Raw genomic sequence first — 18,384 nt, forward strand, 5'->3', positions numbered from 1 at the left:
GATGGCTTAGGATCGTTAGTGTCCTCATATCTGATGCTCTCTTTGTAGTTATATATTTTTTTCTAACCAAAGAATCTAACGTGAAAGTGCCATTCATATCCTTTTTTCCCATGTGATTGTCATGAAAATCTTATGAAGAAAGAAACAGCCTCAGAGAGGTTAAGGGGAGCCAGTGTGGCTGGTGGTCAGGGGCTCTAGCTTTGGAGTCACCCAGTCCTGGGTGTGACTCTTGACCCTTCTGTGTACTTCCTGTGTGACCTTGGGCAAGTGACTTGCCATCTCTCTGCTTTGTTTTTCTCATCTATAAAATGGGGATGGTGATAGTATCTACCTTCAAATGGGATGGTTAAATGAGAGGATTCAACGAGACGTGCATATGAAATCCTCCTCCCCACCCCACCCTCCCCCTGCCCCTTACCCTCCTTCTCCTCCATCGCCATCACCACCACCACCACCATCATCATCATCTTGTTTATGGTGCTAGTAAGGGAAAGAACTGAGATTCAAATCCAGGTCTTCTGTCTCTGCTTATTTTACTGTTTTGTGAAATTGCTGAGTTCAGCTTGTTCTACCAAGTTCCCTCCATATGTTTGGAGGTCCTGCTGGGAAACTGCATTCTCTACCCTCTTTTCTTTATTCAATGATGTCAACCAGCCAATTGCCCTATGCTTCCTCTGGAGCTTTCATAAAACCCCTACTGTGTGTATCAAGGTGCTCAATAGGACTTCTGAATTAGTGAATTAGATTAATTTTGGAACTTGCAGAATTGGAGGCCTTTAGAACATTTTGTTCTTGCCCTGGTACATTGTGGCTAATGTGCCATATTAAGTCCTGATGTCACTAAATTGACTTTTAGAAATCATATGGTCTTGTATCTTTCTTATTAAACACATATCTTCCAATAGTAACTATATATTATTATAATCTTCTTCAGTAGACATGTATTAAGCACCTGCTATGTGCTGAGCACCATATTAGCACTGGGATATACAATGGCCACAGTAGGCATGCTTCACAATATGACGTTATTTCCCAGAGTGTGCTGTGTGTACCCTCAAAGATGATTTCAAGTTATATACATGGATGAGTATTTTTTAATAGTTACATAATTATCGTAATTTATGTCATAATAAATATAATAGCCACCAAGTCTATGATTTCAAAGATACTATTGCTTAGGACACACTTAAAATAGGTAGTCCCAGGGTAATCCACCTTAACTGGATTGTATGAATTATAGGTACATGTTTAGTTAATACATGAGAAATGGCAAAAATAGCAAAGGTGGTACGAGATTATTGAAGTCTGAGATGCTCTAAAATGAGGCAACATAGATACAAATTTCTCATTGAGAATCACAATTTTCAGCAAGATTATTGTAAAAATACCAATTAGTATTTTGTACTCTTTCTCTTAACCCAACAAGTCACAGAATTGGGTCTTTATATGTAAGAAGTAGCAGTTATGGGGGAAATAGCACTGCAGCTGGGTGTAGGAAACTCGGAGCTTGAGTCCTGGCTTTACCTGCATGAATACTGGAAGAGTCTCTTCTCTTTGGACCTTCCCCGTCTTCCGACTCATGGGCTTCCTAATACAACCTCTCCCTGCTTCACGTGAGAATGAGAGGATGCGCTTGTGAATTCTTTGCAAATAGTAAAAGCACTGGTACAAACATAAGGAGTTAGTGACACACTTGTCTATATGTTTATGTCTTTGCGTTATTTGCAGTCATGATTGATGGGAAAGATTAATGTATGTGTTTTCTTAGTTCTTTGTTTACAATCTGTTGCGTGTATTTTGGTTCATCTCAGGCTGAAGAAAAAAAGGTTTCTGAGAAGACTCTTCAGACCCCACTTTTGCCTTCCCCCGTGGCTGATCACGTGAAGTGTAACATTTTAAAAGCCCAGCTGGAGAATGCTTCCCGAGCGAGTGCCCAGGTGCGTGCCATGCATGCAAGCCTTTGATTTCATGTTGTGGGATTTCCTCTGTGCCACGTAGAAGAAAGAGGCATTCTAGGACTGAGATGCTATGTCAGTCAAGGTGCAGCCAGGAGATAGGAACCACACCTGTTATGTGCACAGAGCTTTTAATATAAAGAGTTATTAACTGGTATAGCTATAATTGGGTAAGTGAAAGGGCCAGCTCTGTACGCTGTGGTGGGTCTGAGGACCACAGGCTGCTGCACCTCCTGTTGACCTCCAGCGTGCGTTCAGCTGGCCTGGCTGGCTGAGTGGGTGTCCTTTCCTTCCCCATCATTCTTTATGGGACTCGCCAGAGGGAAGAGGACAAGGCTTCTATCAAAATCCTATGACATAATTCCTCCCAGGCTTGGTACACTGATGTGAAAGAACAGATTCTAAACTCTTTTATAAGCTGTAAGTGCTATGTGAGCATAGAGCTGCTTATTATTCCTGATCTAAAATGTGAAGTGGGGGATTAAACTGTGGATTTGGCTTTTCCCACACCATCCTTTTCTCATTCCATCATGAGCTGGCACATAGCAGGTGCTCAATAAGAGTGTGAATGCAAGCACTGATTTTATTTGAATGATTACGTGTTAATCCCTGCGATGGGGAATGACTCAAGAAAACATTTTTTATTAAATTAAATAAACACCGGAAAATTTTGTTATTGACTGAGTACTTGATGATCTACCTCTTTGATACACCTTCACATTTCTGTAATCCTTTGAATGTAGGAGACTTGGAAACATTTTTGCATGCCAAGATGTCCGGTTTTGACAAACCTGCCTGTTTTCTTTAACAGGTTGGAAAAGAGGAATCAACGTTTGTAAATATCAATAAGAAATCCAGTCTTCAGGACGCTAATGTAAGGTCTGTTGCTTCTTGTTTGAATGGGGAAACAATAGTACCTTCAGCATTATCCTCAAAACATTACTCATGAAGGCATTTGCTAATAAAATAAAGAGGAAAAAGAAAACTGAGAGAATGTGAGCCTAAAGTAAGAGAAAAGGACTGTCATAAACAACTTCGTTTATGCCTCAGAAATGCCACTTATTCTGTTTTAATATTTCTACCTGATGTACCAAAAAAGAAATCACTTTTGAGATGCTTCTCAGGCATGTAGATCTGACCTTGTCATTCCCCTGCTTAAAGTCACGGTGGAGTCCGGACTCCTTAACAGAGCATAGGGAGACCTTTATGACCTGACCTCTGCTCCCTGTCCCAGCTAAATTCATCACTCTTCCCGTGGTCCATTCACACGCTCCTTATCTGAGCTCCTTGAAGTACTAGAACCACAAATGTTCTTTAAAGCCTCCAGGCTACCACCAACCCAAACCCAGAGGAAAACCTTCCTTTCCTGATCTCATAGAAAGCAGTCACTCTTCCCCTCCCAGCCCAAGTGAGTAACAACCTGTAGATCATGGCAGCCCCATTGACACCTTGGCAGCCTGCTAACATTGGTGGGGGTCTCCCTAGGATAGAGTTTCCTAAAATGGGTCCAAGGAGCACTGCAACCGTATCTTGTTAAAACCAAAGACTCAGGTCCTACTCCAGACCCTTCAGATCCTTTGGTGGAAGGCAGGGTGGGTGTTGTTGGCGGGGGAGGTGGGGGAGGGGGGAGGGGGGCGTGGTTGTGGTAGGGGAGGCCAGGACTAAGAATTTCAAAAACACGCAAGGTGACCTAGGAACCACTACCCTGGGGAATACTTGATGCTAAAAATAAAGACTAATATTTCTCTATGTCATCTCATGATGCCTGGCCCATGTTCTTGGTATAAATTTGTCTTCCTCCAGAGACCCATACCCAGCTGCCTCTTGGACTTTTCAAAACCTTAATTCATCTCTTCCCACCCTACCCTACTGTCCCTTCACCAGTTTTCCTATCTTGGTTAGTGGCATTGTTACATACCTGTGATCCAGACCTGAGGCCTGGGAGTCCTTGACCTTTAGCTACCTCATGCCCTCATCTAATTGGTCACCAAGTCCTGCCAATTTGACTTTCATATTATCACCCACATCCATCCGCTCCTCTTCATGACCCTCTTCCCGGCCTACCCCCGGGCCTCACCATTTCTCATCCTGGATAACCACTACTACAGTCTTCTAAGATGCTTCCGACTGGCCTGCTCTCACCAGCATCCTTTGTTGCTCTAAGGGCCTTTCTAAAATGCAAGTCTGACCTCGCCACTCTCTTGCCTAAAACCTTCAGTGACTGCCTTTGCCTTCAGGGTAAACAGCTCATTCTGAGGTGCCTCAAGCCCTGGCCCCTGCTTTCCCCTCTAGTCACAATCCCCTGCTCTTCCCCTGGGACCTTACCCATCAGCAGTTCCGGGTCTCCACTCTGTCTCCCACCTTGGAAGTCTTACCTCCATCTGGTTAAGTGTAAATCCCTCCTTGAAGCTTTCCAGACACCAACCATTTCACCCAAGCAAGGTTATGTGCTCCCCTATGTGTTCTTCCGGGGACCACGTTCCGTTGACTCTGGGGTCCCAACTTGAGGAAATCATGAACCTAAAGTATGTTGACTCCAATTTCGTATTTGCTCATTCACATGTTTCTTTAACAAACATTTCCTGGGCACTGGCCACCTACCTATCACCATGTTAGGCATTGAATAGAAGGGAAGATGCAGGTCCAGAAGTGTTAACTGACTTGCTCTAGGTCCCTTGCTGAGAACCTCAATTTGTTTTGATGCCTGTTGGTCCCAGAAGGTAATTTCTGGTTTTTAAAGTGAAATCAGTCACATACGAACATGTGTAAAATCTTTACCTTAAAATCACTGGTTTTGAGTAAGCCCATTGGTTATCTGGCATATTTTCTTGAGGAAATATAAAAATGAAACTTAATTTTTAACATTTTCACCTAGACATAGAATTAAAATGTTTCAGAATAAGTCTTAAAGGTCTTCTGATTACACATTTTCACATGAAATACTCTAATCATTATTTATCTCTCTTTTTAAAAAATATATTCCGTGCTATGTTTAAAATAACATAGCTACCAGATTACTTGGAAGTAAAAACGGGTTATCCACAGATTTCCCTACTCATTTTACTGGCAAAACCTGTTTATGAACCAAAACCTGAAATTGGGAGTGGGTGTTTTTGGCAGGGAAATTTTATGTGGTACCCCAGTTATGTTCAGTTCCTGCTTGCTGTATTTTCTTCCCTATGATATTTTTGGTTTTGGCTTTTCTGTGGTATTTTTAAATAATTATATGTAATAAGTAAAGAGGAGAAAAAAAAAGGATATCTTGACTGTCAGTGTTATTAAGGTATAAATTAACTGAGAAAGCAGTCCCTACAGCCAAAACCAGAGCATAAACCTTTTTATTGGTGGTGTTCTGCTTTTCTGGTGTGTCTTTAGAAGTCCTATTCCTATACGTGTGGAAACTACCCAACCAGCTGTGGAAAAGCCGGAAATCAAGCCTCCCCGAGTGCGGAAGTTAACGAGACAATACAGCTTGTGAGTTCTATGCTGCAGATTTTTCAATTATAACAACAAAGGTGATGCTAAAGGTCCAGTTGTAAATGCTTCTTAGCCCTTCACACCATTCCCAAAGAGCTATCCCAAAAATACAGTCTCTTTCCAATTTAAGTCATAGTGGGACTGGGTCTTTCTCCCTGAAAACATGACATGATTGGCATATGTATTCATTATTGATTGCTGTGTAACAAATTACTCCAAGATTTAGCAGCTTAAAACAATCCACATTTATTACCTCACAGTTTCTGTGGGTTGGGAATCCAGGCATGGCTTAGCTGGGTCTTCTGGGTTAGAGTATCTCTTAAGGCTGCCTTCAAGGTGTTGGCAAGGGCTGCAGTCTCATCTGAAGTCTCATTCATGCCGTGTGGGACAGGATTCAGTTCCTTGAGGGCTGCTGGACTGAGGACATCATTCCTTGCTGACTATTGGCTGGCGGTTGCCCTTAGTTCCTAGTCATGTGGACCTCTCCCGCTTTCTCCATAGGAGAAAACACACAAGAAGAGCCAGAGAGAGCGCTAAGAAGGTGACATCACAGTCTTTTATAACCTAATCTCAGAAATGACATCCCATCACTTTTGCCCTATTCTGTTCATTTGAAGCAGGTCCCTAGATCCAGCCCACACTCAAGGAGACAGGCTTCTTCAGGGGCACGAGTAGCAGAAGGGGATCAGGGGAAGCCATATCGGATACTGCCTCCATGGTGCCATAGTGAAACGGTAGCATTTTCTGTCAACAGAGCCAAAGCTGATCCCTGAGCTATAGGAGGAGCCATATTCCTGTAGGAGGAGCCATATTCCTGTAAGGGGAGCCATATTCCAAAGTGTCCCAGAACCGCCAGGACCTGTCCAGTTCTGTTCAGCTTAACAAAAGTTTTTTTGGCTACCATGTGCACAGGGATATTCTAGGCACTGCGGAGGAAGAACAAAGTGACTTTGACAATTCCCATGCAAGGGCTCACAGTTTATTAGAGGGAAAGACAGATTTCCCTCTAATAAATTATAATTATAATCCAAAGAAGACAGGCAAATGCTACAGTAAGGGTGGTGGTATATTAGCATAATCACAATGGTAGTTAGAATTTCTTGACCTTGGCTGTGGCCCAGGTATCGTGCCTGGATGTATAATTGGTCAGAGAGCTGCAGGGGGATCTTTGGGTGCAGTGGAAAGCGTGGGGCTCTGGAGTTAGAAAGACTTCTAGTTTACTGTTACAAGCTCTTGGGAAAATTACTCTTTGAACCTCTCCTTCGTCTGTAAAATGGATAAGGATTTTGTGAGGGTAAACATGAGATAATGTGGGTAAAGCCCTAGCTTTCAGCCTAGCCCTGGCTGAAAGATGAGTTAGTTCCCCTTCCTTTCTTCTTATGGACCTGAAGCCTCTGAAGAGGTCAAGTTTAGGAGGTACTGAGAGTACAGAGTATAGGACAAGGAGTGTAACTCCAGATGCAGTTCGCAAACATCCAGCTCAGGCCTGCCACTTGCACATTGTAAAAAGGAGAAGAAAGGGGAGTGCAGTTTCAGGGCAGACACATCCCACCTCATTAGCCTTAATAGAAGTTTCTGGACAGTATAGCAGCTGTGTTTACTAGGGACGCCAAAACGAGTAAGATTCAAATAATTAGCAGTCCTAATCATCTCTGGGGGACAAATTAAACCATGAAAAATCTGCTTCCCTGAGGATAAAGCTGGCAGGATTAACCTTTCACATTTCAGAACTCAAAATGTTATCATCACCCATTCGGTATATGTAATCACGTTGGAAACAGTGACTAATACATGACCTGGAAGGAAAGAAAATTTAGCTAACTCACCAAATTGCCTCTTTTAAGGAAACTGTTTTCAAACCTCTAACTTCATGTGTATTTCTTAAGATACCCCAAAGTATTCTGCTTTGAAAATCAAAGAATGGCAGCATTTTTCCCTTGAGTAGTAAATAGCAAAATTGATGGATGAGATTTTCCCAGTTTTAAGTTTTCATCCCATAAATAGTCATGGTATTGTTGACACTAGTTACCACTTCTTTATTCATCTCTTCCACTCATAGATATTGATAAAGTTAATAAACACTTGGTTGGGGTTACAGATTGGAAAACCTCAGATTTCCCATCTCCTAAAAAATAACTCTGCATCATTAGTTTTGAGATGCAGGGATGTGTGTGCCCTTTTTAGCGGTTACAGTATTCCTAGTTCGTAGGCCAGAATTACGTGTGCTTGTTTGGGTTTTAGGGTACTCCATCAAAACATCATGATATTCAGGTGCTCTGAACAAGTTTTCAAACTGCTGCTTTTTAGGATATAAACAAAAATCTAAGCTGTGTTCTTTTCTCGAAATACGGCATAGGGAGGAAAGGTGGGGCTGCTGTGTGCAGAGTGAAGGGAGAAGCAAACTCTGCAAAGAGTTGAAGGCAGGTAAAAGCATCATCTTTATATTGATGTCAGCTGGTATGTTTAGAAAATGATGAGCTGCTTAATTTTTACCCAGATGTATAACTTTACTATGTATTTAAACATAGTGTAAAAATCTAAAGGCATTCAGGCAAGACAGAAAAGTCCAAAGAGAAAAGTAACTAATTCCCTAGAATCACACCATCAAAAATAACCAATGTTCACATTTATGGCTATGACTCTAGACATTTTTCTATGTGTATATATTGTTAAAATAGAAATCATTTCAAAGAAAAGACTCATACTACTGCATAAAATTTTACTTATTAAAATGTTTCATGAATTTACCTTAGACACCAGGTGTTCATCATAAATCACATTGATAGCATAAGCTATCTGGCATAGCTCAAGGTCTTAGGTGTGCAAAGACACACTTATCCAGCGGGATATTCCAAGGGTCCAGAGGTTCTCTCAGGGGCTTGTCAGTGGCCAGTGGTTCCTTTGGAATGTACAGGGTTTGAGCATCTGGGGCCTGCTGAGTTAGCCCTTTCCTGTGCAGGCAGCAATCTGGCTGGCAGCAGGGGAGAGGGAACTTGTCTTAATTTCTATAAATTTGAGAAAATACTGTCCATGCTAAGAGTGGGGCATTGATGGTGCAGCGCTGTGCTGGGATGATCAGATCAGAAGAGCTTCCAGCCTTGACGTACCTTGTGGGAAGTCAGGCCTTCCCCACAAAGTCAAGCCCTGGAGATAAGCCCCAGGTGCCGTGAGGGAGACTTCTCCCACATGGTGACTTCCTGTCTAGTGTCCTTTCCATCCTGGGTCATCCCACTCGATCAGAGAGGGTCGAAGACCAGAGCTACTTGGCCCCAAAACAATTGTGTGCAACTCCTCCTCTATAATCAGTTTATCACACCAAAGAGACAGTTGCTGTTAGGCCACGAAGGGAGTCATTACACCCTTCGCTCAGAACAGTAGGTTCCTACAAGTCTTATGCTTACGCTCCTAAGGGAGGCTCCTCAGAGTACCATCCCTTGGTTTGGTGGTTCCTCAAAAAGTTAAACATAGAACTACCGTACAACTCAGCAATTCTACTCCTAGGTGGAATTCCAGTTCAAAAGAGTTGAAAGCAGAGACTCAAACAAATGTTTGTACACCAGTGTTCATAACAGCACTATTCACAATAGCTGAAAGGTGGAAACAACCCAATTGTCCATCAACAGATGAAGGGATAAACAAAATACAGTCTGTCCATACAATGGAATGTTACTCAGCCATAAAAAGGAATGACATTTTGACTTACGCGATGACGTGGATGGACCTTGAAAACATTATGTTCAGTCAAACAAGCCAGATACAGAAGAACATTTACTGCATGATTCCACTTATATGAGGTACCTACAGTAGTCAGATTCATCCGGACAGAAAGCATCGTGGGGGAGGGGTGTGGAATTTCCCCTTTACCCTTTTTGAGTTCTTGTGGCTGGACGAATAATAAACTAAAAAGGTTAAAAAGAAAGAAATTTTAATTCATGCACATGGAGGTCTCGTAGAAATGGAACCTAAGAAGTGCCCAAAGCAGGCAGCTTTTGTACTTTTTAGGCAAAGAAACAATAAAGTTGTGAGGAATTGACAGGACAAAGAAACTTAGGTTTTGGGTGCTCATTTAGTGAAGAATCTAAACAGAGTTTGGGCTTCGGATAGTAACTTAAAGAAGTAACAGGGTTTGTTTATACAGGCCTCTAGGCCCGAATCCCCTGTCTCTGATGATAAAGGGGTCCTTCTATCTTCAGATGCAGGGAGTACACCTTTCACACGAGAGATTTATTTCCTGCTTTCAGGGAGACAGAAAGGAGGGTCAGAGTGTTGGCCATTTCTTAAGTAACTTTAATTCAAAATAATCAATATGACAGACCTTTACACCACGTAACAAGCAGAAAGGAGAAAGTCTGTCAGAAATTAAGGAATAACTGGGGCTTCCCTGGTGGCACAGCAGTTAAGAATCTGCCTGCCAATTCAGGGGACACGGGTTCGAGCCCTGGTCCGGGAAGATCCCACATGCCGCGGAGCAGCTAAGCCCGTGCGCCACGACTACTGAGCCTGCGCTCTAGAGCCCGTGAGCCACAACTACTGAGCCCGCGTGCCACAACTCCTGAAGCCCGCGCGCCTAGAGCCCGTGCTCCGCAACAAGAGAAGCCACTGCAATGAGAAGCCCGCGCACCGCAACAAAGAGTAACCCCCGCTCGCCGCAACTAGAGAAAGCCTGCGCGCAGCAACGAAGACCCAACGCAGCATATAAATAAAATAAATTTATTTTTAAAAAAAAGAAATTAAGGAATAACTTTTTACAACGTTTTAGGTTATAATTTAACATCACGAAGAGGAGAAGAAAACTTGAGGCCCTAAACAAAATTTCAATATTCTCTTGGAAACCAGTACAAACTATATTGATAAATATTTATTTCTAATTTGAATGCCAAAAGTAATTACTTTTTCTTACCAAATACCACAGGAAAAAATTACCCTAAATTGTTTTTAAAATGCAAATTTTCATAGCTAGGATATTACATCTCATAGTACATATTTTGCTTAATAGTAAAACTATCTCTTACTGGATTAATTAAAAAATCCTGGGCCCTCGGGCCCTCCCCCAACCCTAGAAAGCGCGGGCTGCCCCGAGGGGGCGGCTTGGCTGCTGGCGGTTTGGCAGGTTAGTGAGGGAACGAGGAGAAAAGCGAACGGCCGTCTCTTCCCCGCTCCAGAGCGTGCTCGCCTTCCTGCTGGGGCTTTCGAGAATCTGGAGGCAATCTTGCAAGCCGTATTTGAACTGGCCAAAGACAACTTCAGACCTGAATAATTTAACAGAAAAGGTCAGAAAACATTAGGCAGTAGAAGTGTGAGCATATTAAGTAAGATGAACGTCTCGGGAAGCAGTTGTGGAGGCCCCAGTTCTGCAGATGTATCTAATGACTTTAAGGATCTTTGGACAAAACTAAAGGAGTATCATGATAAAGAAGTACAAGGTTTACAAGTAAAAGTAACCAAACTGAAAAAGGAATGAATTTTAGATGCACAGAGACTAGAAGAATTCTTCACCAAAAATCAACAGCTGAGAGAGTAACAGAAAGTCCTTCATGAAACCATTAAAATTTTAGAAGATCGATTCAGAGCAGGATTATGTGATTGCTGCGCAGTAACTGAAGAACACATGCGGAAGAAACAACAAGAGTTTGAAACTATTCAACAGCAGAATCTTAAACTTATCACAGAGCTTATGAATGAAAAGAATACAGGAAGAAAATAAAAAGCTTTCTGAACAGCTGCAGCAGAAAATTGAGAATGATCAACCACATCAAGCAACCGATCTTGAATCTGAGGAAGATGTTATTCCAGATTCACCAATAACAACCTTTTCATTTTCTGGTGCTAACCGACTATGAAGGAAGGAGAACCTCCACGTCCGATACGTAAAACAAACACATACTAAACTGGAGCACTCTGGGTGTGCACATGAATTGAGAAAATTACCAAAGTCTTCAACTCATCCGCAACATAAACATAATGAACATGAAATTCTAGTGGCTGACACTTGTGATCAGAGTCAAGCTCCAGTGGCTAATACACATGGAAAAAGCAGTTATCCTCCTGATAATTTAGCTACAGTTGTTGCTGAAACACTTGGACTTAGTGTTCAAGATGAGTCTGAGTCTCGAGGTCCTATGAGCCCTGTTGGTGATGAGCTCTACCACTGTCTGGAAGGAGATCACAAAAAACCTTTTGAGGAATCTAGAAGAAATAGTGAAGATAGTTTAAGATTTTCAGATTCTAATTCAAAGACTCCTCCTCAAGAAGAATTGACTGCTCGGGTATCATCTCCTGTATTTGGAGCTACCTCTAATGTGAAAAGTAGTTTAGGTTTGAATACAAGTTTGTCCCCTTCTCTTTTAGAGACTGGGGAAAAAAAACCATCTGTAAACAACGCCTTTCAGCAACACTTCTAATTCTAGATCAGAGAAACCTAGATCAAAATCTGAAGATGGTGCCCTTTTCACACATCATAACATTGGGGCTGAAGTGAAGCAGATCACTAACCAGTCATCTTCTAATAAGCAGGTGCTTATAAATAAAAATACAAGTGAACAGGATAGTATTGATCACATTAAAGATACTGTTACTGATAAAGATAAACCTGTGGTACCCCTGAAATCACTGGGAGGCCGAACCAAAAGGAAGAAAATCGAGGAAGAAAGTGAAGATGAAGTAAGCTGCCCCCAAGCCTCCTTTGATAAAGAAAATGCTTTTCCTTTTCCACCAGATAGTCATTCTTACATGAATGGAGACTATGTGATGGATAAACCTCTGGATCTGTCTGATCGATTTTCAGCTATTCAGCATCAAGAGAAAAGCCAAGGAAGTGAGAACTGTAAAATCGGATTTAGGCAAGTGACTCTCTATGAGGTTTTGAAGCCTGTTCCAAAGGGCTCTTCCTCAAGTCGTAAGGCCTTGAGTGGGAGCTGTGGGTTAACCAAAGATTCCCCGGAAGAACCCAGCAGTTTACAGGAGTCCCTCCTCCAGTCCTTGAGTAAATCTCTGGGTAATAAAACACTGTTACAAATAAAGGAAGAAAATTCTATCTTTAAAATCCCTCTACGTCCATGTGAAAGTTTGGAGACAGAGAATCTTTTTGATGACGTGAAGGGTGCTGGTTCTCGTGAGCCTATAAAAATAAAAACCAGGTCAGTCCATGGAGCTTGTGAACTTGCATCAGTTCTTCAGTTAAATCCATGTAGAATTGCTAAAACAAAGTCTCTACAAAACAACCAAGATGTATCCTTTGAAAACATCCAGTGGAGTATAGATCCAGGAGCATACCTTTCTCAGTATAAAATGGGTATTACTGTAGTAGATACAAAGGATGGCAGTCAGTCAAGATTAGCAGGAGGAGAGACAGTGGACGTAGACAGTACATTGGTTAGTGAAACTCTGCTTTTAAAAATGAAGAATCAAGAGCAGAAGGGAGAAAAAAGTCCAAATGGAGAAAGAAAAATGAATGATAGCTTGGAAGATATGTTTGATTGGACTACACATGAACAATATGAATCCTGTTTGGTGGATAGCTTCCCCCAAGTAGCAGATGAAGAGGAGTTGTCAACTGCTACAAAAAAACCAAACTCTCCTGATGATAAACAAGATAAAGTCAAACAGAAAGCATTTGTGGAGCCATATTTTAAAGATGATGAAAGAGAGACTAGCTTACAAAATTTTTCTCATATTGAGGTGGTCCGCAAAAAAGAAGAAAGAAGAAAATTGCTTGGACACACATGTAAGGAATGTGAAATTTGTTATGCAGATTTTCCAGCAGAAGAAAGAGAAAAGAAGTTGGCTTCCTGCTCAAGACACCGATTTCGCTACATTCCACCCAACACACCAGAGAATTTCTGGGAAGCTGGTTTTCCTTCCACTCAGACTTGTATGGAAAGAGGTTACATTAAAGAAGGTCTTGATCCTTGTCCTCGTCCAAAAAGACAGCAGCCTTACAATGCAGTATTCTCTCCAAAAGGCAAAGAGCAGAAGACATAAATGTTGAAGCAAAAACAGGAGAGATGACAATATTCTTTTTATTTATAGTGAAAGTTGGTATTAAACATTGATTTTTTTTGATCTTCTGAAAACTGATTTATAAATCATTTTTCTATTGAAAATGTTTTTAAATGGCATTTACCCATCACACAGACGACTATTTAAAAATGGATAAGTTTATGTCGTATTCTCTTGCTTTTGCACCTTTAAAATAATAAGGTGCTTTCATTTTGCACTCTAAATTAAAAGTTGTTTATTACTTTATTTGGTAATACCTAATTGCAATTTTGAAAATATGAAAAAAAAAAAAATCCTGCAGATGTTTCCAGGAATAAATTTTTGATGATGATGGTAATTCAATCTTTCCTTCAGGGTCTTCAAAAAAATGCTATATAAAAAAACATATTAAGTTTTTTCTCCATGTAATTTTATTAAAATAAAAACAACTCTATCCTAATAAAAAAGAATCAATATGCCATTGTGGCATATTTGGGGGTGGCCCACCCTGAGCCTCAACAGCAGAGCAAATGTTACCAGGGTCTGTGGAGAGGGGGCCAAAGGGAGCTGTTGTTCAGTGAGTACAGAGTTGCTGTTGGGATGATAAAAAAATTTGGCATATAGATAAAGTCCTTGCTATACTACATTGTGAATGTGTTTGAGCCCCTGGATTGTAAACTGACAAATGGATAAAATGATAAATATTATGTTATACATATTTTTTCATAATAAAACATTTTTTTAATCCCCGGGCAAGTGACAGAAAATCCAGCCCAGACTTGCTTTGGCTGAAGGTCAATATATCGACCCCTGTAAGCTGGACATCTGGTAGACATCTGTTTGGGGAGCCCCCAATCCCCATCCTAGCCGTCCCAGCCCTCCCCACCTCCCTCCACTCCCCACAGCCTGTTTATTATTGTAATGAGCAGAGCTTCATGTGCTTCTAGTAACCGCAGTGATGAAGACGACCTCCCTCCAGACTTGGCCGAGGCAGCGGGAGCGACCACAACTCCAGCCATGGCCACCACCATGGCCACCACCACACAAGTCTCAGTGCCGCTGGCATCCCCCAAGGTCCACAAAGTCAGCTCGCCTCAGAATTCAGAAGGCAAGGGCCAGCTGTCCCCAGGGGCCAAGGTACGGCGGAAAAGCCCTGAGGAGTAGCTATACTTGCCGAGAACTCTGCATAAATTGTGTGTAGCATCTGTATGCATTTAAACTTTGCATCACCAAGTCTGTGCACTCCTAAAACAACAGTAATAACCACCAAAGCATGTGTTTTGTATAACCTGTCCCTGAAAGATAACCACGTATGAGAGACAAATGGTATAATATAAAAGCATGTACTTTGTACTTGAAGGGAAATTTAAGAGATTTTTGAGGGCAATTTTAGTTTTAGAATATCATCCCTGCAAAAGCTCTTGCTCTACTGTGAAGACAGAAAGCAAGAAATGGGTTTTTATCCCCCATAATGGAAAATTTGGAGGAGTAAAAACATAGAGTTATCCCTATCCCATTCCTTATATGGGATAGCCTGTGTTAATAGTTTGAAAGTGGGAAATATTATTCTATTTGTCACTTTGAAATTTCAGGAAATTGCCAATGATGTGAATGGGCTGTGACTAAGGCACAAGACATTTCTCTTGGTTTCCTTTGAGTGACGCTTAGCTGTGGTCACTCTTCAGCAGTTGGTCCAAAGGCGGTCACATGACTTGCTCTCCAAGCAGATGCTGAGTCAAAGGTTGCTTGGTCTGTGGACCCCACTGAGGAACACTGTGTGCATGAGGTGGGGCCCCTAATGCAAGATTGGAACCTTAGAGTCTTGGGGGCCAAGACTTGGGGCCCAATTGCTCCTTTCAAACACCTATGGCTGCTTGAAACAAGTAGTCACTCCGCAGCCCTTGTTTCTCCGAGCCTCAGTTTCCTCTTCCCAAAAAAGGGAATAAGATCTGCTACGATGCCCAGCTCGTGGGTCCAGCAGAGATTAAAGTGCTTGTGCAAACAGGATGCCCGAGGCTTCTGTAGCTCCAGGGATCATGATTCCTGGTAACATCTAAGTAACAATAGTCCAGGCCGCATCGTGTATGACTGAGCCCATCTTTCACGGGGTCCCTTCCCGGGGTTTCTGGGAATACCTCTGTGTTCAACGGGATCCTGGCTGGATCCCTCAGCCAGTGACTGGCCCAGACTGAGGCTCCCCGCTTTTCTGTAGATCACCTCCTGGGAACTGGAGTTGGGTTCCCCTCCACTGTGCTGAGTCCCTAGCACTGCTTTGTCCCAAGTGTGGACACAGGCTCCTCTGTATATCCCAGGCCATGGTTAAAACCACGCAAAAACATTTACAAAACAGAAGGGAATTCAGTGGAGATGCAGGCAACATCGTACTAGAAGCCACAAGGCTCCCTCTTCTGGCCATCTCTCTCCTTAGGGCCCTGCTTGCACCAAGTAAATGCGACTTATTTTTTTCCACAAAGGGTTTCAAGGCCCCCCATGCTGCTGAGATACCCCCAAGGCAAGGCAAAAAATAATTTTTCCCAAAAAATGAACGTGATTTTCAGAGGTACCATCTGAAAATCACTCTCCTACCGTAAAGCTCTTCCTCATTATTGTGCAGATGAGTTTAGCTCCTTGAGGTCTTGATCCAGGATGAGGTCTTTACTCTCTGTTTATATATTCAAAGGACTCTTGGAAGTGTTTTTCCCACAAAGGCCAGTCAAAGAGCACTCAAAGCATTTAAGAAAAATTGTTCGCAGCTTCAAAAAAGGCAGTTCTCCACCCTATACCCTACCTCTACCCATTAAGATTTCAGAAAAACTCAGGGTTTGGTCTCAACATTTTGTACACTACTGAGTTAAGAGAACTCTGTGGGGGGTTGGCATGATAATGAGTTCAGTGTTAGAAAAGGGGAAGAGGAGAGAGGTCAGGACCGTCTGTATTTTCTGTTGAAATTCCACTGTCAGTCCAGAGCCGGCACTAACTGGGATATTTTTGTCTGCCTTTGTAGAGCCCCTCTGACCGAGGAGGTGTCTTTACCTTGGAGCCAGGTGATCTCCTGATGGATTTCACAGAAGCCACTCCTCTGGTAAACTTCCCATTTTGCTAAAACCAGAAAAGCCACAGACCGTAGAAACATCTTGGCAGTGGGACGGATGGACAGAGGTGGGCATCGCTGTTGGGAAGGCTCTTCCTCTTGTCCTGCTCACAGCCTGGAGGCTCAGGGATCAGCTTTCTTCCAGGGTTCAGGCATCACGGGTCCTTCCCCCTCACAGAGCCCCGGAGGGAGGGCCGTGCTCCCTTTCCTCTGAGGGTGGCTGCAGGGGCCCCACCCGGCCTGTCTGCTGCTCCTCCGTGCTTCCGTCTCAGCTTCTTGACTTCCTGGGCTGCATGCCCACCATGCATGCCCGCCACGGGGCATCTCTTTCTGTCTCTTCCAACAACATGCTCCGGCCTAAGTACCAGCTCAAGGCCTCACCTAGGTTTCTAGGCCCCTCGTGCCTCCCCGCCATCCTCCATCCTCTGCGTAGAGGTCTCTCCTTCAGGATGGGATGCCTGCAGGTGGGAAGCCCTTTCAGGGAAGGGAGCACTGGACCAGGAGTCACGCAGGCCAGGCCTGGCTCCACTCTGCTCCTCACCGTAAGATCCTTGTCATTGGATAGTTGCTGCCCCATCTTCTGTCAAACGGGGATGTCCTTGTTTGCCCTGTCTGCCTAAGAGTATTATAAGGATCACATCAGAGAGAGCGCCCCATATATAAAGCACCACAAATGTGTATAAGATACTATAAACATGATTCGATGACACAGGCAAAATTGGATGTATCTTAGGCTGGGCTCAACCTAATACCCAAGTGTACTGGAGCATAAATCATGGTCCACAAATTTGGCATGTGAGTCAAAACGTGAGCCAAGTCAAAAACTATCTCCTGAGAACTTACTCTGCTCCTGGCTGTGTATGAGGCTCTGGGAATGGATAGGGCAGCTAGAGGCTGGAGGGGGCTCAGGTTGGTAAAGGGTCAGGATCAACAGGAGAGCCGTGTGGAAGATGCTTGGGGAGAAGCCAGAAGTGGGAGTCATTCAGGACTGGCTCCCTGGACAAGGGTGTGGGGGATGGGAAGGATTTCTGGAAAGCTTTCAAGAGGGGACAAATGAGGCAAAATGCTGTCCAGCCTTTAGGAATGATCACCGCTCCTGCCTCAGCTAGCACAAGGAAATCATTTGTGATTTATGCAATTATACTTCTCTTCTGGAGAGCTGGTACAGTCTGAGAGCTTCGAGTCAGCCGCTCCAGATAAACTGCTTGAGAACTGACAGTGGGCAACACCCAGCTCGGGGACCTGCAGAGTTACTTCCTTCCCATGCTCAAGTAAATGGAGCTGGTTATTCATGGCCTTTTTGTTAGACAGATTGCCAAGATAGGGTAACCCGGAAACACCTCATCACCCCTTTGCCCAGATGGGGAAACTGAGTCCCAGAGCGGGGTGATCATCCAGGGACCAAGCTGGAGCTGGAGCCCAGATGTTCTGGCTCTTTCTCTGGTGCCCTTTGCATCCAGTTGAGCTAAATCCGGCCTCCTCTTTAGGGAACTTGCCATTTTGGAAAAGAGCAATGCCTGGAAGAAGGGCTGTGTTTCAAACACTCTAAGTGAGTCTGCATAAACTGCTACTGCTGTGGGACCCTGTGCCTAACCCTGTCTGGGGGCACTAGGAAAAAGAAGGCTTCATGTTGCTAGGGTTTTAAGGTATGAGTAGGAGTTTGCCAGATGGAGGAAGTGGACCAAAGCATTCTATGCAGAAGGTACAACATGAGCAAAATAATGATTATTTATTATTATTTAAAAGGTCTGGTGGATCTGAGACCTAGGGTTAGTTTACAAAAAAATACATCGTGGCTTTGACAGGAGTGATGGGATTCCCTTAAAAACCATTGTGTTGCAGATCCAGCTTGTGGATTTAATTGCCCCACCTTTTCTGTGTTTG

The 18,384-nt window shown here is 43.1% G+C and overlaps 1 protein-coding gene and 1 pseudogene across 1 annotated transcript in view; both read left to right on the forward strand.

The window, feature by feature from the left end:
* EPB41L4B (erythrocyte membrane protein band 4.1 like 4B) overlaps positions 1-18,384 on the forward strand; it is a 146,380-nt gene that overhangs the window by 107,359 nt on the left and 20,637 nt on the right. Inside the window, exons 18-22 of the mRNA XM_068553262.1 lie at positions 1,812-1,937; positions 2,767-2,834; positions 5,331-5,429; positions 14,366-14,546; positions 16,414-16,491. Of these exons, the coding sequence (XP_068409363.1) occupies positions 1,812-1,937; positions 2,767-2,834; positions 5,331-5,429; positions 14,366-14,546; positions 16,414-16,491 (552 nt within the window). The remainder of the gene's footprint in view (positions 1-1,811; positions 1,938-2,766; positions 2,835-5,330; positions 5,430-14,365; positions 14,547-16,413; positions 16,492-18,384) is intronic.
* Positions 10,675-13,412, forward strand: LOC137770106 (DNA endonuclease RBBP8-like; annotated as a pseudogene).

Source organism: Eschrichtius robustus, chromosome 10, assembly GCF_028021215.1.
Source record: "Eschrichtius robustus isolate mEscRob2 chromosome 10, mEscRob2.pri, whole genome shotgun sequence".
NCBI classification, from domain to species: domain Eukaryota; kingdom Metazoa; phylum Chordata; class Mammalia; order Artiodactyla; family Eschrichtiidae; genus Eschrichtius; species Eschrichtius robustus.